The 24,561-nt window shown below is 43.7% G+C and overlaps 1 protein-coding gene across 1 annotated transcript in view; it reads left to right on the forward strand.

The window, feature by feature from the left end:
* Positions 1 to 928: 928 nt before the first annotated feature.
* arhgef17 (Rho guanine nucleotide exchange factor (GEF) 17) overlaps positions 929 to 24,561 on the forward strand; it is a gene marked incomplete at its 5' end in the record, with an annotated part of 73,042 nt that continues 49,409 nt past the window's right edge. Inside the window, one exon of the mRNA XM_080460145.1 lies at positions 929 to 6,175. Coding sequence (XP_080316271.1) covers positions 929 to 6,175 — 5,247 coding nt within the window. The remainder of the gene's footprint in view (positions 6,176 to 24,561) is intronic.

Here is a 24,561-nt window from a genome sequence, read left to right on the forward strand (position 1 = left end):
ATAGATTATTCCAGGAGTTGTGTGCAGTTTTTTTTTTTTTTTTTAATGATCAGTTATGCAAATATGTCAGCAGAGGTATTTCTCCCATTTTGCAAAGTATTTGTCAAACTGGTTAGTAAGTTCAAACGAGAGAAGGCCTGGTGGTGGTGTTGTCGCTTCTATTCTGTTTCTATTAATTTTACTTCCCAACATATGAAGGATGTCTGCACCCATTCAGGAAATCCAAAATGAAGCTTTTTAATGTTTTCTTGACATTGAAACAGTTTTTCTCAAAGGAAAGGACTATAATTACATGTGCTTAGTCCTCAGTATCTCTCTTCTCCTATCATAAAAGAAAAAAAAAAAAAAAAAAAAAGGCTTTTCCTCTCAATCCCCTAAGGGGGCTATGACAGCCCCTATACCCCTAGTCCCGCCCCGTCCACCCCCCCTCTGCCCTGTCTCAGGCATTAACATGCAAAAAAAACAACATAAGTCACGGAAAAGCAAATCATGCCAAAAACAAGGAATCCATTAAGTGTTTTGGAATAAACCAGGAGAGCTGCTTTGGTGCCCGTGCAGGCGTGCTTCACCTGGACATGTTGCAGGAGTTTACAAACATCAGAGGATTGCAATGGAAAAGTTGTGTTTTTGAAGAAGTTGGAAAGTTTCACCCCCCCCTCCCCAAAAAACTTCCTTCTTGCACGGATGCGGTTTCAGGAATCGACAACATGTAAGTTTTGATAAGAGGGGGTGGCGCTCATTGAGCAGGTTAGTACTGCACTTAACTGGAAAGTAAAAGTTTTTAAAAGTTTTATTAAAGAGGGGGTCGTTGTGTTTCTGTTTCGTAGGTGAGGGGGGGGGGGGGGGGGGGGGGAAGTGGTCACAACTTGGATGCGTAATGCCAGTGGAGGGGGAGATGTGTGAGTTGTAACAAAGAAAGACATGAACAATGGCAGAAAGAGAGAGAAAGAAGAGTGAGGCGGTGTATCGCAGCGTCTCTTTCAAAACGTTGGGGTCCCGGGGCGCCGACAGGAGCGAAGACCCGCAGCACAGAGCCGAGGATCCGGATCCGGAGGCGCGCGACGGCGGCGCCCTTAATCCGGAGCCCAGCGGAGCGCAGCCGCCGCGTAATGTCAGCGCGTCAAGAAAAGTTTCCAAAATCTCCGCCACCGCCAGCCTCCCAACCGCAGAGCCAAAGCTGAGAGGCTGCTCCGCTCCGCACTCCTCCATTTCTCCATCCATCCGCCAGCTCACCGAGAAGTTCAGCAGCTGCCCCGGAGACGCCGCGGCGCTGACGCGGGGAAGTAGCACTCTCCCCCGTGTCCGGAGCTCCAGGACAGACGCCTCTCCTTCCCGAAAGTCTTTTCACGAAGAGAGCAGCGGCGCCGGGGAATATTTCATCCCACTTTCAGACAACAAAGTGCTGAAGTTTCTCTCTGGCACTGACTCTCTGTCCGGCTCCGACTCAGAGAAGAGAAACTATAAGAAGCGGATTTTTACGCATTTGACCACCGACGGAAGCAACGCTGGTAAGAGACATTATTCACAGATAGATTCACGTCAGACTGATCAGAAAAAGACGTTGACTACAGATGAAGAGGAGGATGTTAGTAGCAAAGAGGTTCCTCCACCCTGTAAGTCTCACAGGAGTTTTCTCTCCTCACACCACTCTGAGTTTATCCCCCTGCACTCAGACAAGTGGCCCAGTGTCACCAAAATCAGACAACTTTTTGATGACAGAGAAAGCCAACATAAAACAGAAGTCCCTGAGAGTTTAAAAGCCGCTGGCAGAAGTCATTCACAAGAGTTCAGCTCAAGTGAAATTGCTCCTCTCCCCCACAGAAGTGATAAACTGTCACCTAATGAAGCCAGCAGCCTGTATTTGCATGACAAATGCGTAGCTGGAGTACAAAGCCGAGAAAGGCGGGCTGCTAAAGAGAGCCTTTGTTTTGGTATGGACTTTAATTCAAAGGCTGACCACCAGCAGTACTCAAACGATGAAGAGGCAGACATAGAGACACCTGGTCACAACAACAAGCAGTCTGGCAGCGGGACTTTTCGAAGCAGCAGCAGTAGCAGTCGCAGTCACACTGGGGGTAGTCACTCCCATCGGATTAACTCATCTCCACACAGATCTCGTAGTCCCAGCACTGAGGCCGAGGTGGCCCTTAAGATCCCCAGCTCCGTGGGATTGACATCTGACCCTAACCCTGACCTTCAACCTCCTGCTACTTCGTCTTGGAGCGGACCAGTGAGTTCAGACACCTCCTCCTGCTCCTCCTCTCTTCGGCAGCCGACGGTGAGGGAGAGAAGGGATAGACAGGGGGTCGGGCTGCCCAGGGATAGTTTACATTCCTCACATAGCTCTTCTGGAGCACCAGCCCCCTCCTCCTCCTCCACCCACCCTCTTGCTCCAGCTCCAGAAAAAGCCATTACCTCCTCCTCTGCTGTCGCCCCAGAAAAAGTTGTTTCTTCCCTAAGATCTCGCTGGAGGTTTAGCTCTGGAGACGAAGAGGAGGAGCACACCAGGAGAAGAAGAGGAGGTGGTTGGAGTGTTCCCTCTGGCTCTTCTTGTTCGAACTCCAATAAAGTAGGCGAGCGGCTTGTCACAGAGCGAGGAGGCAGCTATTTATCCCGCAATAAAAATGGCTGGTGGAACACTAAAGGCATTGGCAGGTCCTCGGGAAGTGAGGAGGACAGTCCTGGTTCTTTAAGCCCCCACTGTCGTGAGGCAGTACGCCGCCGCTCGCTGAGAAAGAAGAAGAAAGTCAGCTTGGCCAGTCTAGCATCAGGTCGTGATGATTACAAAGATCGTGATGGCGAATCTGAAGACAGTGACAGTGATACAGCTTTGACAATGGAGCACTTAGAGAGGCACCTCCCACAAAACACAGGAGGAGAGTTGGGAAGAACAGTAGCTCGGAGCCACTCGGCTAGAGAACCCAGTGGCCATAGAGCCAGAGTGCAGCATTGGGAGCGCATCTCTTCACCTGTGTCGTCCACAACACTTCCTAGTGTGTCTCGGGTGTCAAAGGTCAATATACCCCCGTTTCTCTCTTGTCCTGGAGAGTCGCTTGGTAACAGTCGATACTCAAGCACCGAGACACTGAAAGAAGAGGACCAGGCAGGCAGAACTACCCGTGGAGAAAATGTCTTCTATAACGTCGGTGGAGCAGAACGTAGCACTAGCAGAGGTGTGTCGTCATCCATGTTAAGTAAAACCTACCATGGAAATTTTACCATGTACCGTTCCCCAAGTTTTGGCCACTGTGATAACTTTTCTCGTACTCCTGTACGAGTGCGCCCCAAGATAGTGCCAACAGTAACCCCCTTGCCCAGTATACTTCCCAGAGAAGGTGGCATATCTTTAAAAGGGAGGGGGGATCAGAGTGTACTATTAAGGAAAACAACAGGTGGGGATGGAGTAACTGATCAGGATAAAAGCCCCATATCCATGTCAAACCCTGATATCGCCTCAGAAACTATGACACTGTTAAGCTTTCTGAAGTCGGACCTGTCGGAGCTTAAAATGCGGAAAAAATGTGGAGGGGAGAGAGGAGGTGATGTAGAGGGCTCATCGGTGTACAGGATGGGCACAGGGACTCATAGTGGGTCACTTTTGCCCGCTGGACGTCGTCCATCACTGAAGGACCTGACTGCCACGTTACGGCGAGCAAAATCTTTCACTTATTCAGACAAGCCTACAAAAACTGCAAGGTGCTACTTGACCAGTGGTACTGCCAAGAGAAGCTCCTCTGAGCAACAGCTTGACTTGGATACAGAGAGGAGTGGCAGTAGGGTGCTATTATCAGATAGGGAGGTGGAAAGTGATGGGGGTGATTTTAGGGTCATAAGAGGACAAAGGATAAGTGATTTTGGATTTGATGATGATGATGATGATGATGAAGTAATGCCCACTCCACTGCAGGATATGTATGTGCAGGAAGCTAGGCGGGTCATACAAGACATCTGCCAGATGAGTACAAGGGGGGATGATGATGATGATGATGATGATGATGATGACGACGATGATGATAACAATTTAGCCAAAAAGAGAACTCATCATTCGCAGGGTGAATGTTTACATGCAGAGAAAATGAATGAGAAGGAGAAAGCAGGAAGGAGCATTCAGGATGAAGCAAGAATAGAACGAGCGGCTGAGCTTAAGAACATAAAAGACAGGGATAAACATGAGAGGGAGAGAGAGAACAGGCAGGGGGAGAGGAGTGAGAGGGATGGACAAAGTATGCAGTCGGAGAAACTAAACAACAGGAGCACAGACTACTGGGAGAAATCACACAGACAGAGTGGAGAGCTGGAGAAAGCCTTACTGAAGGGGGACTCGGAGGAAAGCATGTTCTACGACCGCTCTGTGGATGAACTTTCGGGCCACGAGTCGAGTTTAACAGACGAAGGGATTGTGACAGAGCCAGAGACATGTCCCAGTGACCTCACAGAGAGGTTATTCTTGGGCTCAGCAGGGGTTAATTTAGGGTCAAGAACAGCTCGGGATGTTCTCGGGCAGCCCGTCACTGTATGGATGCAGTCAGCTCTGCATGAAGGGGAAGGGTTAAAGAAAGAGGGAGTAAAGCTGACAGAGAACAGTGTGACTTGTGCAAACTCTCTGAATGAAGTCAATGCACCTTGCTCTTTGCCTCGTCCTACTTGCACGGCTGAGAGAGACTGCAATTTCACGGAGGTGAGCACTGCTGTCGGTGTTAATGCTGCCAGTGAGGAGATCCACACCAGCAACACAGTATCACAGGGATCAGCAGCCACCCCGGGAGGAGGACTGGAAACCCCTGCAACGCCGAGTGCCATCCGTCGTAGGCGCAAGTTTTCTCCTTCTGGTAACAGCAACACTGGTTCTGATTCTAGTAATGGAAGTAATGCAGAGTCAGCAATAGCAGCTGTAGGACATGTGGAGTCCACAGTTTACCGCTCTCTGAGTGACCCCATGCCTCAGCGGCACTGCCCTGTTGCGGAAGAAGGCAACAACAATTTTTCTTCAGTGGACAGTAACCTGTTAGGATCCCTGTCTGTCAAAGGTGGAGGAGGAGGCCCTCCAGAGGCCTCTGCTATGGCCACGTTATCAGAATACGAGGGAAGCGCAGCCAGTGACTTATCAGTATGCAGTGACTGTGGCCTTCGTGATGACATTGTTCATGACTACAGTGGAATGATAAGAAACATTGTGGCCGAGCCAGGTGCAATGGACAAACTGATGGCAGATGACCACAACGGCAAAGCTCCCAAGAAGAAGTCATTCAGTGACCCGAGTCGCCGTGGCGAGGCACCGTTACTGTCCCACAATGACCCCCAGCTCAAAGTTCAGACAGGCAGCACTCAACCCACAAGTGAGCTGGATCAGCATGGCCAGATTCCTCCTTCCAGCAGTGAGCCAATCCTGAACGAGCAAAGAGAGGAATTGTGGGAACCAGAGTCTAATCCAAAAAACAATGTCCCAGCACAGCTGCATCATCATGCAAACAGCAGTACTAAAGGGAAAATGGCTCGCACCCAGTCGGAGTCAACCCCTCACGTTTATAAAGACGAAGAAAAGGAGGACGAAATAGACCAAGGTGAGGAGGAAGAAGTGCAGAAGTTTAATTTTGACCTCAAGTTAGCTGGGGTTCTGTCTCCAAGAATGATTCGTCGGCCCACTAGAAGGCGTCCAAACAGAATGGCTTTCTTTCCTCATGAAGACCCATTTGAGCCTCATGAAACATGCTTGGAGGATCAGGAGGACCACAGCAATCATCCTGGGCTCAGCTCCCCTGTTTCCTGTTCACCACTGGAGTCCAAACTCCAAACCATACACAAGCACGTCCGCCATTCCAGTGAGCCCTCCACCTTCATTCCCATCTCACCACCTCCACATCTCCAACCCCTGAAGGAGGCCGACTGCCTCGCTGTCCAAGCCACGACAGAACCTCCGATGTTAAGTAAGCCTCCAGGAGACGAGGCCCCATCGCTGGAAGATGTGACACAGAAATATATTCTCCAACTGAGCACTACGGATAGGGAGACTGAGGCCCCGGGTCCTCTCTCAGGAGCCTCGGATGGACATCAGGGTTCGGGGTCAGTTGCTGAAGCCCCTTGCGTGACCAGTGCCAGTGGAGTTACAGAAGCTGGACCTCAAAAAAAGGCCACAGATGAAACTGCATCTACTCAACAGAGGACCAAGCCCAGAGTGGTGAGTTCAGAATTTTACTGCTTCTTCTGTTTTCATTTTTTTTTCACCATCTTTAATCATGCATGCACTCTTTCTGCAACAGCGGTGTGCTTCACATATTCTCGAGTGTCACTATGTCATTGTTGTCTACTATAGAAAAGAAGCTATGACATTATGAACACCACACCCAGTGCTGAGCGTATTTTCCAATTGTGTGTGATGGACGTGGAGGGTCATTGTTTCTTTGTTCACGGGAGAAAATAGGTGACATGTGTGTCTTTTCTTGTCATGTCGAAACATAGTCATCACGCCACTGGTATGAAAGCATCCCATCATGTTGCCCTATACAGTTTACTCACTCCTATGCTTCCACAGCAACACACAACGCACTGCACAAGTGTTTTCTTGAAGTGCTATGAATCGTCACGGGTATGGTTAGCTTCAGAGTGCATTTGCGAGTAAAGCTACAATTCAGGGGTCATTAAAGGCTGAGCAGTGTTAAACAAACATCAGAGGATGTTATTAGTTTGATTAAACAAATCCCAGACAAAGGGCCCTTACCGAATGGTAAGGTTATTTGTTTCATCCGACATCAATTGTCTCAGTGCCATAGAGAGGGGATATGATAAACAATCCATCCAAACTCAGACTGTACGTATGAGTGTGTGATGTTATGCTACATTGACTCAGTGGTATATAAACTTTTGGCTTTTTCTGTCTTGTTATATAATAGTAATGTAAAGGTTAACTGATAAGGCCGGAACGGTGTGCTGATAAATGTGCAGGACATTGTGGTTGTTGTAACTAAACATGTTTTAAGGCACACACTGGATGAACTCAGCTTTATATAAGCTTGCAGTATAAAAAGCATTGCTGAATATTTACTTTATGATAGACTGGTTTTCTGTTACAGGCACCGACATACATCTGAGGTGTACATAAAATATAAAAATAGCTCCTTGACAAGATATTTCTATCTATGTCTGTGTGTGTCTGTGGGAGGCCATGTGGAAGCTCCCACAATCTGTTCGAACACCACAGTGTCTCGTTTGATACAGGGAAAAGTTTATAGCATAAACGTTTAAGTTGATATGTACTTTTGAAAAGGGCAGGTATTTGAAGACTCCACTGAAGTACTGCAGTGCTATTAACTACACACATGCTGAAGATGGTTGCATTAGGCAGATTTTTGTTGTCCTCACAATACTCCGTGGCAATAAATCTTACACTAGTGGAAATCGGATGATTCCCCTTTCGAATGGTGCCACATTTGGAAGAAGAGTGCATTTGTGGGATGAGAAGCAGAGCTGATTCTACCGGGTAAAGTCAGAACTCCTGGCAGGCTCTTCTATTCTCTCCACTCCACCGTTCTGGAAGTGGTCTCTGATTTTTTTCATGGACACACTCACATATTCAGCGTTGTTGCTCATCCCCTAAATGCATGTTCCTTACAACCGCAACTGAAGGAATAAACAGCCCTTTCAATGGTATGAGATTGTAGAATATACTGAGTGTAACTATTTTTGGCAATGAGAGACCAGGGGTGGATCCAAAGATTTTCTAATGTGGGGACCACAGGGGTACCAAAATGTAAAGCCAATGATAAAGTTATAAAACGAGAGCTGGCGCTGTAAAGTGAATCGTGTATTGTATCGGCAACAGCATTTACTTTTATTCATTCTTATTTAAAAAAATTTACGAGGTCATCCTGCGGGCCATAAAGAAGCCAGTTTTGGCCTGTGTGCTGTATGTGTGTGTGTGTGTGACACTCCCGTTTTAAACGGTCATGGATGTGAAACATGTAGAAAGTGGAAACAATGCAGGGATTACCATCCCGTTTGAAGTCGTCGCATCAAGCTGCAGACACAACATCCAGAGCTGTGATTTCATCGTCATAACTGTTTATTTTAATTTTTTTTTCCATTGCGGTGACAAATCTGTTGCAGTGCCTGTGGTTTCTTGTAATATGTCACTGTGTTTATATTTCAGTAATCCAAACGTAGTTGTTTTTATTGGCTAAAAACAACCAATTAGCTGGTTTGGCCTCTTTGCTCCTCCACTTTGGCATCGTCTCACAGAGCTGCAGTGCTACTCAGTAACATTATTCACTTCTCTCACTCTGGTGCTCATTATCCGTTGTATTGTTTCAGTCCCTCTCCCAACGTCCATCCTAGTTGCTGTCCTCATAGTAGCAGTGGCCGCCCAGTTAGCTCGCCGTGCAGGAAATTGGTTTCGGGAAATAGGAAGTTGTTGTGGTAACTGATGACATCCAGCACTACTGGCTGGCGTGTGCGTATGCCATTGTGCGGTGTGTGCTCGCGCGTGTATTAGGAGCTGGTTTCCTCTCTCTTTCCTGTGTGTGTGTGTGTGTGTGTGTGTGTGTGTGTGTGTGTGTGTGTGTGTGTGTGTGTGTGTGTGTGTGTGTGTGTGTGTGTGTGTGTGTGTGTGTGTGTGTGTGTGTGTGTGTGCGCTTATTGTTAGCCTGGAATATATCACTGCCTTGTTGAGGCGCTCAGAGCTCAGACCTTTGCCAACAGGCTGTTTAGAGCAATGCCCTGCAGCTCTGGTGCATTGTGACTGGCTGTGTGACTTGGACTGAATGTAATAACAAATGTGCCAAGCTTAATGGCCTCAGTCAAGAAGTTCTGAAACTAAAGAAGCAGCATGGTGTGTGTGAGAAGGAGCCTTTTTCCTCTCTTCTGGAGGCATTGAGTGAGACTCGCCTCTCCCACCGCGCAGCTTTCTGACGTCAGAATGGCCCATATTTTCCGCCTTTTATTTGTTTTACAATTAGTATTTTCCTTTATTGCTTTGTGACCTTTAATGTTGTTTCCTTATCCAGATGTGTTTCCAATCATAACCTGATCTACGCATGTCTGAAGCGCTTCATTCGTTTTTCAGTTATTTAAAAACTAATTCCCCAACACACACTTTCTTCTTCGCTTTTTCATTGTTGTTGGATCACGTGTCTCTGGAACATTGCGGGAAAGTGAAGTCATAACCTTTGTCTTGTAATGCAGGATGCTGAGCCAAATGTCAGGTAGAGAGAGAGGGGGGAGGACAGAGACAAGAGCTGAAAGGAAACTTGCTGGATAAGAAAAAAGTAGAACAGTGAGTGAGCTGAAGAATGAAACCATAACGGAGGGAGAGCTGGAGAATAGGGGACAAAGGGAAAGAGACACTCGCACCAGAAACCAGAGAAGAGGAGGTTTCTGGGTTTCTGGGATGGCAGAGTGTCTGTATCTGATCTCTTATTTAATATTCAGTTCTGTCTGGTCACAATCAAATGTGGGTCAAGTCAATGTCACTGTTACGTTTTCTTGCTCATATAACTAAATCTGATTACATTTGAAGTGCATGCTGTATTAAATAGTTTAGTTTGGGATAAATTGTGGAAAAAACATGCATTGTTAATAGTTCATTTAGATGTAAAAGCCGACATATAAGACATTTGTGAGCAAAAGTGCCTATACATATTGCTATCACCTCAACTTCAGTACACGTGTCGCAAAGTATTTAAAAGGGGTTTAATAGGAAGCCCTAGTTCGCCCAGTCTGTGTGAACTGTAAGGGAACAGAGCAGCTCTCCATCGGAACAGACAGTTATTAGTGTAAAACACTGCCGAAAACAACAGGGCAGTGTTGCTGAAGAGGTCGTATGAGGTGGGCGCATTGTTTCTTTCGCCATGTAATTGAACTGGAGTGTGTGAGTGTTTTCTTTTACAGTTTAAATAGTTTTCACTGTCGGCGGCAGCAGCAATGTGGCTCATCTTCCCGTCTCCACTTGTTGCATAAGAGACTTCAAGTCTCATATGCATGGGTGTCATGCACTGGCAGCCCGAACGTGACATTGAGTCGCCGAGCACACAGTTTATCAGAGTGTATAAGGGACAGCGGCTTTAGTACCTCACTCCTTATGTCTTTAAGTGACAGGTGGCATTGAGCAACGGAGAGACCGGAGATTGGTTTGCGCTCTGCCCCACATGGATTAGGTCTAAAAGCACAGTGTTTATAACTGCAGATTTATGAGGGACTTTGTTTTATCAGGCCACCTACGAAGAATCAAATCCTTTACCCTTTTTCCTGATCTCCCCTTTCTGCCCCCCAGAACTGATGAATGGGAAAAGGTTTCAGGTATTAATGCACCAGTAGATGTGAGCTCATCTGCTGTTTGGGTTCAAGAGTTGGACTTTATTTATCCCACTGATAAGATCTAGCATGTCTTCTTTACATACCCATAACTCTTACATTGTTTATGATATCCAGAAAATATTGGTTTATGGGATTTTCTGCAACATGACCATGAAGTAACAGATTTACATGCATGTCACTGATTTGTAACACGAGCTTCTTAGGCCCCATCAAAACCATGTGGTTTGAATGAATAGCTCGAATTTATTGAAACTATTTGTAGTTATCTTGGAAAAAGTGGCAAAAGCACTTGCATTTCATTGCATATTTATGAACAATTCAACTCAGCCAGAGAGGACCAATAACTGAGAAGCAACAGCTGTGCGTTCATGATCAATTTGCTCAATTCTTTCCAAATGAGCGATGAAATCATATCGTCTGATACGGTCTAATCAAAATTAAAAAGAAGTTTTCACATGACTTGTTTTTATCTGATCACTGTTTAAATTGCTTCTTGTTCATGTAACTGCAGCTAATGTTAGAAACCCTCCATAAAGAAACAGTTATCCAGATAACAAACTTCTTTTTCAAAAGAAAAAAAAATAAATCACATACTGAAACCATATAAAATCCACAATTGTTTAGAATCTCCCACTGAAATGAAGTGAACATCATGCAGTTTCACTTATTGAGCTGTGGCTACATTTGGACTTTGCTGAAGAAGTTATGTAACTGGTAGATAACCACCTAATACTGAATGTTGTAAGCAAACTAACCTTTTGATAGACAGCAGACTTTTGCACGGTCAAAAGGGCAAACCTCTATGTCCAGACACTGTGTGACGTATCATGGGTCATAACATATTATTAGTTATAGAGATTATTTCTACAACATTGAATGATATTATATAATCTCATAGTAATGTTTTAAATGCAATCTAAAACATTTTACAGATGCTTTTTTTTTTTTACTTGTACTTTAATTACTTGGTTGTTGTTTTTTTTTTTATTCCAACATTCCACAAATTATTCATATTGTAGGAACTGGTTCCCATTGGGACAAATTTTTTACATATTACAAGGATTTAATGCAGCATCTGCAAAGAAAAACCATTGGTCTGTTAAGTAATCAAAAATAGGGTTGTAATATAGAGCACACCATCAAACCTTTTCATCCCGAGGTCAGCGGAGACGGTGAGGTCAGTGGACAGGAAGGAGCTGGTCTTTGACACCAGATATAAAAGAAAAGTGAAAGGACATGTTCCACGCAGACACATGGAGGATGTGGGTGGCTGCAGGGGCCCCTTTTTAATGTGCAAAAGTCACCCGAGGTTCAATAGGTTACATAAAGTGAGGGGTGCCGCGGCAGGTTAACAAACGATGGAGGGATGAAAGGGTGAGGGTCTGGCTTGTTTGGAGTCGATGTCTGAAGGTGTCACCAGATGAGAAGGGAGGGGTGGGATCAATCGGACGATGAAAAGGCCGCACTGTTGATACCGGTGGCAACACTGACACTTCTGATGGCATCAATGATTTGACCTTAACTCATGTGGGTGGAGGTTAGGAGAGAGGTTATTTTTCGTAGATAATTTAATGTCCCTCGCTACTATTACCTTAAAAGATGGGCTTACTGCACAGGGATAATGACCTAAACTGGGCGTGATCCAGGAATATGGCGGCACGTCTGCATGGATTGTACTCAGTGAATCGAAGTTCATTCCTGGAAGTCACTTTCTTGCATGGTTTAGATTACTTTTAGCTCCAGCAGTGCTGACTCAAATGAAAAAGTCAAGTTGAAACTCTCCAGAAGCCTATTTATGACCCTTTCATGTCATTTAGTAGTGGCGCAGCAGTCAAATATCCTTGCAGGTCCAGGAGTGGGGAAACGCAGTATTAGATGAAATATCACTGGTATGTCATTATTTAAAAGGTGGATAGTAATATAACTTTGATTTTTAGCTTGTTCTTTTAAATGTGATATTGATTCTCTTCCTTTAAGTGCTAATAGTTTAGAAAATAAGCAAAGCATCTGCCGCTCAGTTTTTTCAGCACAACTCCATCCAGTGTATGGAAGTTTTGAACGCTTCATCAAGATGCTAAATGGACCTCAGATAACACGTTTGACCCCGTTCAGTCTTCTCAAAGCACTTTGAATGGTCGCATTCTCCCTCTCATACATCCATAATGGCTCTATATGCCTCATGAACATTGATCTGTATTCATTGCAGCTGATATAACCTCTGCTTAATCTTTACTTAAAGCGATTTGTTTATCCTCATTGTGACCTTTTTTGTCCTTGCGGTGACAATGCAACATGGTTTAGTGTCCAAATAGGTTTAGGCTCCCAGCCATATTGAAAAACAACACCACACACGCACTTGCACATCAAACATGAAGCGATGGAAGTGTTCACTCTCCAATGGGAGCAACTTGTTATTCAGATGCCGTGTTTACTGTTTAGATGGTCACTTTGTTTTGGGGTCAGTCTGGTTGAATTCTTTCCAATTGTGAGATCAGACTGTCGCGTTTACGTAAGCCCTGAATTGAGTGCTCAGATTGATGTGTGGGTTTATGTGCATCAAGAATTCATCCCATTCTTCCCACAATGCTTTGCACTGTGTTAATTGCTGTCCGTGATTTGCGCACATGGTCCCGGAACCCAATGTTGCCAGGTCGGGTGGGTTTCTGCTCAACTGGGCTTGTTTCTAACATGATGGGTTGGAAAAGATTGCGTTGAAGAAGGTTTATAGAAAATATTCTTGTTGTTATTAGTAGAACTATAAACATTTGAACAAACTGCCACATCTACTTATCTTTCTTATCACTCTTATCACTCTAGCACTCTTTTGTAGAGAACCTGTCTGTGTTTCCTCTTTTCTTTGGTTATTTACTGCAGTTCTTGGTGCTCGTGCCGTGTTCTTTATCAAGCAGGAGATAATTTTATAATTTTAACAGTCATCTCTCCAGAGGTTGAGATTCTGCCTGGTTTTCATCGAGTTTGGCAGGTTTTATCTTGTGTTTGGGCTGGAAACTGTCAGTCACGCCTCACACCCACAACCAACTTTCACTGGAAACCTGCCGGTATTGATTTGAACGCTGAAGTAATGGAGCTCGTTGCTTTAGAAAATGGAACACCCAAAAAACATTGTTCAAGTTCTGACTGTAGGCAGGAAGGGACCAGTTTTTCAAAGCAAGATATGTAAAACATCACCTGGTGAATTATGAAGCGTGGATGTGCATCAATACGTGCTCTGACAGTAGGAAGGAACTGTGATTGGACCATGGCCAGGTTCACACCACCTCCGATCCGCATTTCAGACGTAAATCATCAATCCGATCCAATAGATGGTGCAATTTTAATCAGATGGGCATTTAATCTGATTACTTACTGTCCATGTAACCTCAGAAAATCTTGTGCCAGACACCTTTTACCGAGCTGTGTAGTCTGGGACTGAAACAGCAACTTCAGATTGTGGCAATGTGCTGTTCTATCGCCTGAGCCACAGTCATTGCACAGTAGTGTTGGAAACACTGACTTAATGTTTTCACATTACATAATAACACGTATTCAACTCTTTAGACAATTCCTAGTTAGTGGGGCTTAGCAATTAGACCGCATGCAGTAGCAAACAGCTATTCAACTCAGACCTTAATTTCTGTTTTTGTAGAGGAACCAGGATAGCTTTTTCTTGTCTTTATTCCAGCTCTTCACTATTCCTACATATTCAGATTTTTTTTTCTTCCTTAAAAGTCCTGTAACATTTAGTGCTGTTCCTAAACAAGGCCACAGTTGACTTTGATTTTAATTTTGAGCCCTGGATTACCAACAATAACAAAGCTTAAAAAAACCAAAATGCTTGTCAGCAGTAAAAAGAAAAGAAAAAAACCTCATAAAGTGGAGTGACATGTAGTGTCCGCAAACATATCCCTCCACGAGGCTCCATCTGGGTTCTCACAGTGGAGGGAAAACGTCTGTGGGAAAACGGTTCTCTTCATCTCCTTGCCCTCAGTTGGTGACAGTTGCAATATGCTTTGAAAATCTTTAACTTTTCCTTTTAAGGAAAGTCCCTAGTTTGTGTTTTTTTTTTCTTTCTCCTCTATGAAATGTGGCCTGCCAGTAGAAAGTCACAGTTCAGACCTGTGAACAGTGCCTGTTGGCTTTGTCTTCTTCTTGCTCGATTTTTTTTGTCTGAGTTCCCAGTTGGCCCCTCTTTAACTGTGTCTTTGTGACTCTTTCCTCTCTCTCTCTCTCTCTCTCTCTCTCTGGGTTGGTGTGGATCCACCCAGTGTAATTACAGAGCAGTTTGCTTATGCAAGGAAAGTCTCCTCTGAAACAGCACTTTCTAACAGTTGCTATTTCAGCTTTTTTTTGTGCGCCCAAGCAGATTTTTTATTTATTTTTTTTCATACCAAAGTGTGTTTGTGGCATAAATCACCGATTTCAATGTCACCTTGTTTCCAAAGTGCATCTGTTTAGAACTGTTTTGTGTTATTTCCTTGTGAGATTATTTCTCAGGCAGCCTTTCCTGTCCTATGGAGCATCCTTCATCTGCACTCCATGTGCTCACAAAGATGTCTTAACTTGCAAATTCCAGCTTTCGGATCGGCGGTGATTCGCCTAATGCCCGGGGCTGCAGTGCTGGCTGCCGTGTGCTTAAGTAGAATCATCTGAGGTCAGTGTTACAGCTGCCGCTAATTGATTTCTCCAAAAAAAGAAAATAAAGAGAGGCTACTGTAAAAATACCCCCCGAAAATTCCTGACGTGCCACAAAAATTCATTGCACACATGCAGAAAACAAGGGGGTCTTTTTCTCGAACAGCGGCGCAGCGGTCAGGTTTTTTTTCCTGTCAGTGTTTAGAGCTTAAAGTGTGTATATGAGGTACAGAGATGGGGCGTAGAAATCTAAATTATTGCCACGTGTTTCCACAGCGTCTGTCCTCCTTCCGTACCCGGGAGAATAAATGAATAAGACTCTCTCTCAACTTTTGTATAAATTGGAGGAAACAGGCGTGAAATTGTTTGCCAAAGGTCAAGGTTCATGTGTCAAGTCAAGTCTTTTATTTGTCACAGACAAACAATTATGTACAGTTTAATGTGTCGTGAAATGTTTTTAACATTCGTTCCACACCGAAATGACAATTTTGATAATGAGATTAGAAGAATAAATATTTAAAGCGCACAATAATGTTAAGAATAATAATATTGGAAATTAAAGCACACAAGAGATGATTATAGGTAGTGGTATGAATCTTTAAATGTATGAAGTGTGAAATAGTGCAAAAAGTATACCGTATGTACAAGGCAGTTTGTTGAGTCTATTGTAGTGGGCATCCAACATATTGTCATCTAGTACCTCTTAATTTTCTGGTGAATTGTTATATTCAAAGAAGAAAAAACTGAATAGATTTCTCAGACCAAATGTCTTATTGTCATGTTCTTCTAACATTATCAAGCGTCAGGCTCCCTGCCAGGCAGGTCTTTAATCCCAGTTTCCTCTGACATATACTTTACATTTACAATTTGATGACTCAAAGTCTACAATTGACGCTCACTGTGACCTCATGAGTGTCGCTTGTTTGTGAATGCCGATATCTCTATAAAGTTCAGAGAGAACGGGTTTACATTTGTCCCACATGCTGGAGTGAAGTTGAAGAGGAACAAGTTAGATTTTACCTGTTCAAGGTGGGTCTCACATGTGATCTCACCTGAGTAGACTTTAATACTCTCTGTAATTTCACGTCTGTCCTACCGTTGTGAACGCAGCATCTTCAGAAGGCCTACACTTAACACCTCTTATTACATTATTTAACAGTCCTCTCCACATCCTGGAGAGGATACGGAGTTGGTGTACACTGTGATTTCAGTGGTTGGCTCCGGTATTAAAGCAAGACTTTGATTCGAGTATCTGTCTTTGTAGCCTATTTGGAAAAGAAGCAACTCTGTTTGCTGTTGGAGTAAAACACTGAGAAAGTGTATGATGAATGGTGAACTGGGGATTGATATGAGATGGCAAAAGAAGAAAAGACGGCATTCAGATGAACTGAGTCACAGTGACACATAGTTTATGAAATAACAATGATCAGGCTGTGTAACATAGTGCCACACACAGTGGACAGCCTGTAGTTGAATTATTATGCATTTATTTTTATTAGCATGTCTTCTTGTATGTGCATATTTCTCCCAAAACTTAGAATGCATCATAGATCTCCTTGCCTTGTCGTCTTCTGTCCCTCACACAATGTGTCATCTGTGTGCGATGTGCAGCACAGCATAGCTGGGAGCGTGGTCGGATGGAGACGCAAACACGTATACAGTATCCGGGCCTCGGGCTCGCCGTGGGTCGACTCAGCGGAGTCCGAAGAAACATGACAGTAGAAATAGTCTCGGTGCATCTCATGTCCACATTATTTTCCTCTCACCTCGCTCTCGGACTATCCTATGGCATCAGTCCGCCGGTTCGGATCATGCTCTAGCTGCCAGTTAAGGAAGTCGCGTGACAATGGGAACGGCAGGCGCTGGAAGAGTCGGAGCGCCGTTCCCGAGTGGCTGCTGGGATCCCGGATCAAAGCGCAAGGAGAGGAGGAGGAGGATGTTTGGAAAAGAGACGCCGGAGTAGCGAAGGCCAAAGACCCCTCACAGCAGGCAGGTGGTGGGCGCAGCTTTCAGCTGAGTCAGATAAAATAATCTTCTTCAAGTTATTTCCTGAAGCCTACAATGATTTATTGAGTGGAGGCAGACAAAAGGCGAATTGGAACTAACGTTAACTCTGCGTGTGTGTGTGTGTGTGTGTGTGTGTGTGTGTGTGTGTGTGTGTGTGTGTGTGTGTGTGTGTGTGTGTGTGTGTGTGTGTGTGTGTGTGTGTGTGTGTGTGTGTGTGTGTGTGTGTACACATTGCGTTGTCAGCTGCTGACTCAGAGGTTATATGAGTCTTGTAACGTTTAGCCCTGAGCCATTGTTATTGTATTACCTCACCACTCTGACATCACCCGTATCATGTGGATTTCATCAGCGGGCACCCGCAAGACACACAGATAACAGTTTACCAAGCTTAGGTGATTTCTCAAAAGTGAATTCTTCAGCAAACATACTTTGATATTTTAGTAGTTTGACAAAAGTGCAGTGACCATGTGAGTCGAGACTAACAACTGTTCTTCATAACCACGACGATAACTGAGACAGAAAACAGAAGGAAAAGAACCGCCAGGCTTCATAAAGGCTCACGTCTTCATAATGTCGTTCACACCTTCTCTCTTTTTAACAATCTATTCAGATGAAGTACATTTTCACAACATGTAAAATGTCATGACCAAACTGCATCAGTGATTGAAATAAATTCCACATCCTATTGTTTTCACCAGTATCGGTTAAAAACATTTATCTTTCATGTATTTCACACGTAGATCTGTAAACCCCCATGATTTGAATATAGATGTGAAATTCAAGCTTCTTCCGTGTTTCTTCTTCTGACAAGTGGGACATTGTGAATTTTCAGTGGCAGTTATGCAGCATTAATATGCTGAGTCAGTTAGTGGCAATATTTGGATGAAATACGATAAGAGCAGCACTTTTCAAAGCCGTTATGTTTTAACAGAAAAATGTAAATCATTGTGTCCTCGCAGGCAAAATCAGTGGGAACTTTGTGACAAAGTCACTGGTCGCATTTCATGATTTTTTCCAAACATACAGTTGTTATAAGCTTTATTTCTTCACTTATCACTTTTGTAACACGTTCTATATACATGATACACGTCTTGATGGACACTGAGACCATTGTAGATCTCTTCCAGTGTAATTGATCTTCGTTTTCACATTCCAAACAGTCCTACAGATGACCTGTGTTTCCTCAGAGGTGAGGGCTGAGAGGCTTGATGTTTCTGGCTGCTGCCAGCCTTTGTGCTTAAGCAAAACATTTTGTCCCAAGATGAGTTTTCACAAAGCTGTGAGTCAGCGTGAAAATATGTCGACCTTACCTCAGCCGAGAAAACATTGTGTGTGTGTGTGTGTGTTTTGAGAGAGGGAGAGATGTAGAGCAGAAGCATGGGGGTAGTGTGTGTGTGTGTGCGTGCGTGTGCGTGTGTGTGTGTGTGAATAACTCAATATTATTATAAAAGTTGAAGGGGGCTCTCGCTCCTCTCATGTCTTTTATCCATTTAAAGTGGAATTGGAGGAAACAATGTCACTAATCTTGAATATTCCAATCTGTTTATCTATATCTGTTCCAGATTCTTAATCTGTACATTACCTCCTCTGTCAGAGATTTGAGTCATTCTCTGACTGTCAACCAGGTTTGCTGCGGTTGCTGTGTGGCAGCTCCGAGACGAGACATCAATCATAGAAAGACTAAGTCAAGTGGATGTGTGCCATCCTTTTCCAACACAATGCAGAACTGGTGTTATCCTCATCAGCCTCGCATAGAAAGCAGCAGTTTGCGTGGTTTTAGCAACGTCCCTAACTCTCCCTCTGCTCTCAGCCTCACACTCAGTCATGAACAAACGTGATCCGAATGTTAGGTGTTCGCATTGAAAACAGATCAAATCACAAACAAACCTGAATGTGTTGTATTAGAGGTGCACGGCCAAGTTTTCCAACAACCTCCTCGAACAAGCCGGTCACTAAAAAGTGTATTTTTCAATTCTTCCCCACATTATGTGGGACTGATGCCATAGTTGCCAGGCAACTGGTGCACCACTTCCCTTTTCATTAACTTCACTTTTGCAGACTCCCCGGCCTGTAGAGGACCTGTCCTCAAAAGACAGACCAGACTGTCTTTTGTAAGTTGCAGACTTTAAATTGAGCCATGACTTGCTTGACTTCCTGTTTCTCAGACTTCTTCCCTCAAATTTCACAATACTGCCGCCGGTTGGCCAAAGGGAAGCACCGTTTTTTTTTCCGTCCATATAACGTCTTCCTCTTGGATATTTGTTGAGAATGTGAAAGAAGAAGAATAGAGCAGTAAAGCTGGAGAAACAAGAGAGGTGGATATCATTCATAGAATGAAATATGCACTGGTTTGGTGTTTCAGTGACTGGGAAAGTTCTGTTTTGAGTGATAAGGCACCTTTGAATCCCCGTGAGTCACAACACCACATATATATACCACATATATCAGGTCTCCACTGTCTAATGCTGCTGCTTCTTGTTTGAACAAGATAAAGAGAAAACCACAGGAAGACTTAATAGATCACTCATAATCGTGAGTTGACCGGTTTTGAATGAGATTGTGCTATTTTACTCACATCAGCTTGAGATGTAGAGGTCGACGTTTAGACATAACCATCTTTAAGGATAAAAGGCTAATTTATTAAACCTGATAAGTTGTCCAACCAACTAACCAACCCAATTTGCACTTTTCATACAGGTTATTACAAATAACTGATGATTGACTCTGATTATTACACAGCAGAAGAATAAGAAGCAAGCAAGCAACTTTATTTATAAAACACTTTAAATGAACGAGAGTGCAGGAAAATAAGTAGGATGTGTGTAAGTGCACGGTGCACAATTCACGCGTTATAAAATACATATAAAATACAGACAGTGCATATTAAACAAACACAGTTAAGACAGATTAAATGGATAAAAACGTCAGTAAAAGGCAATTAAAAGAAAAGTAAAACCGTGTAGAATTAAAACGTCAGCAGCTCACATGGTGTGGAAGGCCAAAGAGAAAAGGTTTGTGATAAGGCATGTTTTAAAAGCAGACAGGGAAGAAAGCAGTAAGTGAGAGGCTAAAATTAAAAAGAAAAAACATTCAAAAAAGTTGTACTTATGTTGATGACGAAAATTAAACGAGGAGAAAAAAAACAAACCCTAAAAGGTTGAAATTGGTACTGATATTTTAATCATTATAGATCAGTATGTTAACAGAAATAGAATAAGATGATGAGGAATAGACAATAAATCTAGAATTGAAAAATATAAATAACCCCCCCACCTCAAAAAAAAAAAATAATAATAGGACTGTGCACGCTTTTTAACAACTGAAGCTAATCTTCAGCCGTTTTAGATTAATTCCACTTCTCGGTTTTGCTGATTCATGACAAAATTCAGCTCGCTGTTGAAAATAAGAAGAGCAACCTGCCATCTTGGTTTTATCTAAAGACAATGAAGTCCGCCGTGCAGCTCCTCGAAACGCGTTTCCAGTCATACGGGTAGTTTCAAGAGTTTTGTTGTCGCTCTGTGGTTGCCTGGCAACCGGCGGAGACTACGGGAAATCTCTGCACCTGGCTTGAAGAAATATCCCTGCACATAATATAAAACAATACGGTCATGTGGGCTCACATGACGACGTGCCAACTGCAGTCGAGGCGTCACTGAATCTGAGAGCAGCTGCTTTGAGAGGCTGATCACTGAGGGTGATTACCAATCTGGTCAAATGCTCCATTCATGTCTGGCGTTAGATTCAAAAAAACAAATCAATCGACCACTGATGACGGCGAAGACGAAGATTCAGTTCTGTCACAAAACTTTGGTTTGGTTTGAGCCCAAAAGTCCTTTCTCAGCGATTTGCTCTGTCGAACTCGTCTAGTAATGCAGTTGAATATTTAGTTTTGGTCCAGTGGTTGAAAGCATGTAGGTAGTGTAGGTAGTGCGTGCGTGTGCGTGCGTGCGTGCGTGCGTGTGTGCGTGCGTGCGTGCGCTGACCTTTTGTCCCTTGGCTCTCTCTTGCACTCGCCCAGTTGTGCAGAAAGTTTATACCAAATACAACAAGAATAATTGCCACGGGGATGATGAAGCTTAATGATGATGACCACGTTTATCTGCAGATTGGAGGACTGCGGTGTGCCTGCCCTCCGTCCTTCAAGGTATATTTGAAGGGTTCACAATGCTCCCGTCACCCAGTGACAGCCAGGGGGTTATGGGCAATCGGGTCCGTTTCTCCTGAAACAATGTCGTCCTTCTTCGCTCCTCAATAGGCCTCTTATTTTCAACCAGGCCTCAACGTTTCCCCCCCTTCAAACATTTTATTCACCAGTTGGCATTTCAGTTTTGCGGTTCTGAAATGTTATTGTGAGGGGAGGAGAGAAATTATCTAAGGTTCACACAGTCTTGCACAGGGATTCCATTCACGTTAAGCGTCAGTGGAAAGAACAGTTTCCCGAAAAGCACGTCGGACCCAGGCTCAATTCTCTGTGACTGTTCTTATGAAAACAACCGAAATTTGGCCATGTAGGGGAGTAAAAAACATGAACGTAGTAAAATTCCGGGTCCAAACCCCAAACTGAACAGCCAGCGCTGGAATAGCAACAACCTTCAGGTTTTACGCGGACATTTTGATTTCATTGCTCTATTTCCTGTCGGCTCTGATATTGCAGCTCTGAGTGAAAGTTTGAATGAGTGAAGTGAATGGCGAGCGACTGAAACGCTCGTGATAGGAGGATCCTAAAAGTGGCTCACAGTCTGTCCTTGAATTTCCACGCCTTTGAAAAGAAATGTTTTCCTTATCAAACCATATTCTCCGTCATTTCTGCATGAATCAACCCTTTCCAGCTTGATGATTGAACTGTTCAGTTTTCCAGCTCATAGGATATTTCATTTATTTATTTTTTCTGAAAGGCAACTGGAGGTTATTTTCCCCTGTTTGCACAAAGATGGAGAGTGGGGGCATTAAAGAGCTGTTGAATGTAGTAATGCTATTGGATCATGTGTTTTCTGGAGAAAGCCGAACTCAACATGGCATTTCTCTCTGCTTTATGCATTCACTGCACACACCGACAGAGGCAGGTGGACAGGAGAGACAAAGCACTCACTGCTGCTGCTGCTGTACAGAACATGCTGCTCACACTGGGTTAATAACACCCAAACATAATAGCAACTCCTCAAGTTTTTTGTCATTTTCTGTTTATTCGGCTTAGATGTTGTGAAAAAAAACTTTTTAAAATGAGACCGAACTCCTATTTCATCCCCATGTAATACAATTATTCAGGTTTTACCCTTGATTCTGTTCTCACCACCAAATTTTACGACCCTTCAAGTGTTTTGTCATGGTAGAAATCACAGGGTGAAGGTTCGCTTCAAAAAAAAAAATAAAATAAAAAATAAATCCTGCTCTGATTTATCTTCTCAGCCACTGTTTGTTTGTCGAGTCCCTCTAAACCCTTTACATGTCTGACATCCTCACGTAATGAGCAGTTATTTTGCAGTAAAGCTATCCAATGAAGTGAAATAATGTCCCGTCATGATCCAGAGTAACGAAACCCAAATAACATAAATCCGTCTGGGTTGGAAACCTTGTTATTATCCTTTTCAAGCCCGCCCTGTGATCTACGCGGTGGCCCGTCACTGTCCGCTTTCTAATAAAGCAAATGTGGCAGGAGGATTATGGACGGCTTCGCCTCGGCACTCCTTCACGGAGAGTTGAAAAGATAAAAAAAAAAAAACATTTTTTAAATTTTTCAAAAACATTCGGTATTAGCCTTTCATTTTAAAAAGTGTGTGTGCCGAGGTGAACACAGCGTGAATCGACTCTGCCTTTTAAGGAGCTTTTTCTTCTGTGTGTTGTGTCCTTCTTGCAGGAGCCATAATTGTGTTCATTGAGAGGGCAGGGCAGGAAGTGGGTTTGGGGGGGGGGGGGGGGCTATTTTTTTTGCGGCGCACACATTGTGGACAACTTTTTATTTTTATTTTTTAAGCTGGTCACCACTATGTGTATTCTTGTTGCCTATGGCAACCGTGTGTTACCGTAGGAATGTGGTGACATCAGAGGAGTTGGTGTTTTTGGTTTGAGAAGGGGAGAGAAAAGAGTTTGGTAATATTAAAAAACTGAAAAAAGTAAAAGAGGCTCAATCACAGCTTCCTCTCTCATACTTCCCTCTTGCTTCCTTTCTGACCTCGACTTTCTCTCTCTGCCTCCCTCACCTCTCGCGCACTATTTTTATCTGCTCTCCCACTGAGCTCACATCTGGATCTTATTGACAGAGTGAACAGCCCTTCAGCCATAAAAGACTCTCTGGACTCGGTGCGTTTGTGTATTGTGTGTGCGTGCGTGCGTGCGTGTGTGTGCTGGAAAGCACGTCGGACCTAAATATCAACACGGCTCCTTTTAAAAGAAGAATTTCTTAAAACCACACAACTTTTCAGACGTTGTGTGAATATTCAAAACCAGCTCCACGTGCAACGACTCAAACTTTTCCTAAACATTTCCTATGTGTTCGTTTCACCATCTGAACAAATTGGAGCTGCTCCAGCGTCGACCCTACCAAGCAATAACATTTCAGGGGGATGTCTTTTACTTGCATGCCTATTTTCCTCTTACATTTTGAGAAGAATTTACAATATGAAATCAGATGTTTTGAGAAGATGAGTCATGCTTTTTATTGCCCGTGGATCCAAGCATCAGCTAACGATAGCATCCTCCAGTGTGAAAATCATTAGGAAGTTCACTATTTCACTACAGAATGACTTGGACTGAGATCAGACATGTGCATATAAAACCCCTGCTTTACGAGATCGATTGAAATAATTAAATGTGAGGTCAAAAATCTAGTCTTGAACTAATTACGGTAATATGCTCGTGAAAGTAAGGCTTTGGTGTTGGGCTTTTCAAATTTCTGCTTTTTGCTTTTTGCCATTTTAGAAATTAGAGTTGATCATAGATGAGCGTAAATTAAAACTCACTGGGCTGCCGTCTCAGAAATTAGTCTTCAACGTGAATGTTTGGCTTTTCATTGTCTGTGAACGTGAGGATTTTCCCTGTGCGCACATCAACGTGCTCCTGAGTCACTGCAGCTGCTCCTAACAAACTTTAGCACTGAAAATCTTTTTTTACTTTTAACCTGAGTGACTGACAGTGTCACCAGAAACTAGGAATGCCAGCCCCATCATCACATGGACAGCATCAGTGACCAGGTCACTGTGAGAGGATCAGATTTATACACATGTACCTATTTCTTTTATTAAATAATGTTTCTCAAGTAATTCTCTCTTTTTGCTGTTATGATGGTTCTTTCCCTCTGCAACATGTCAAATAACACAGGCTGAACAAGCACTTTAAAAGAGTCTAAATTAAAGAAATGTATTCAACTTTAAATGGTGAATGAATGTGTGACGTCTTCTCCTAATTAGCTGGGCTGTTTGTCATTGGTCTATAAAAGTCAGCTTTGCTAAATACGAGCATCTGTCATGTAAAGACTCTCAGTGCTTCATAAATCCGTCAGCCGCCCGAGGTGCTGAGCTGTACTACCACCGCCACTGCCTGAGCTGAGCAGCCCTCGGGGGCGACGCCAGACCTTTTAACCCCCCGTCATTCACCTCCGCATCACCTCTGCTGCAGCTGAAC

This window comes from Lipophrys pholis (assembly GCF_963383615.2).
Source record: "Lipophrys pholis genome assembly, chromosome: 3".
NCBI classification, from domain to species: domain Eukaryota; kingdom Metazoa; phylum Chordata; class Actinopteri; order Blenniiformes; family Blenniidae; genus Lipophrys; species Lipophrys pholis.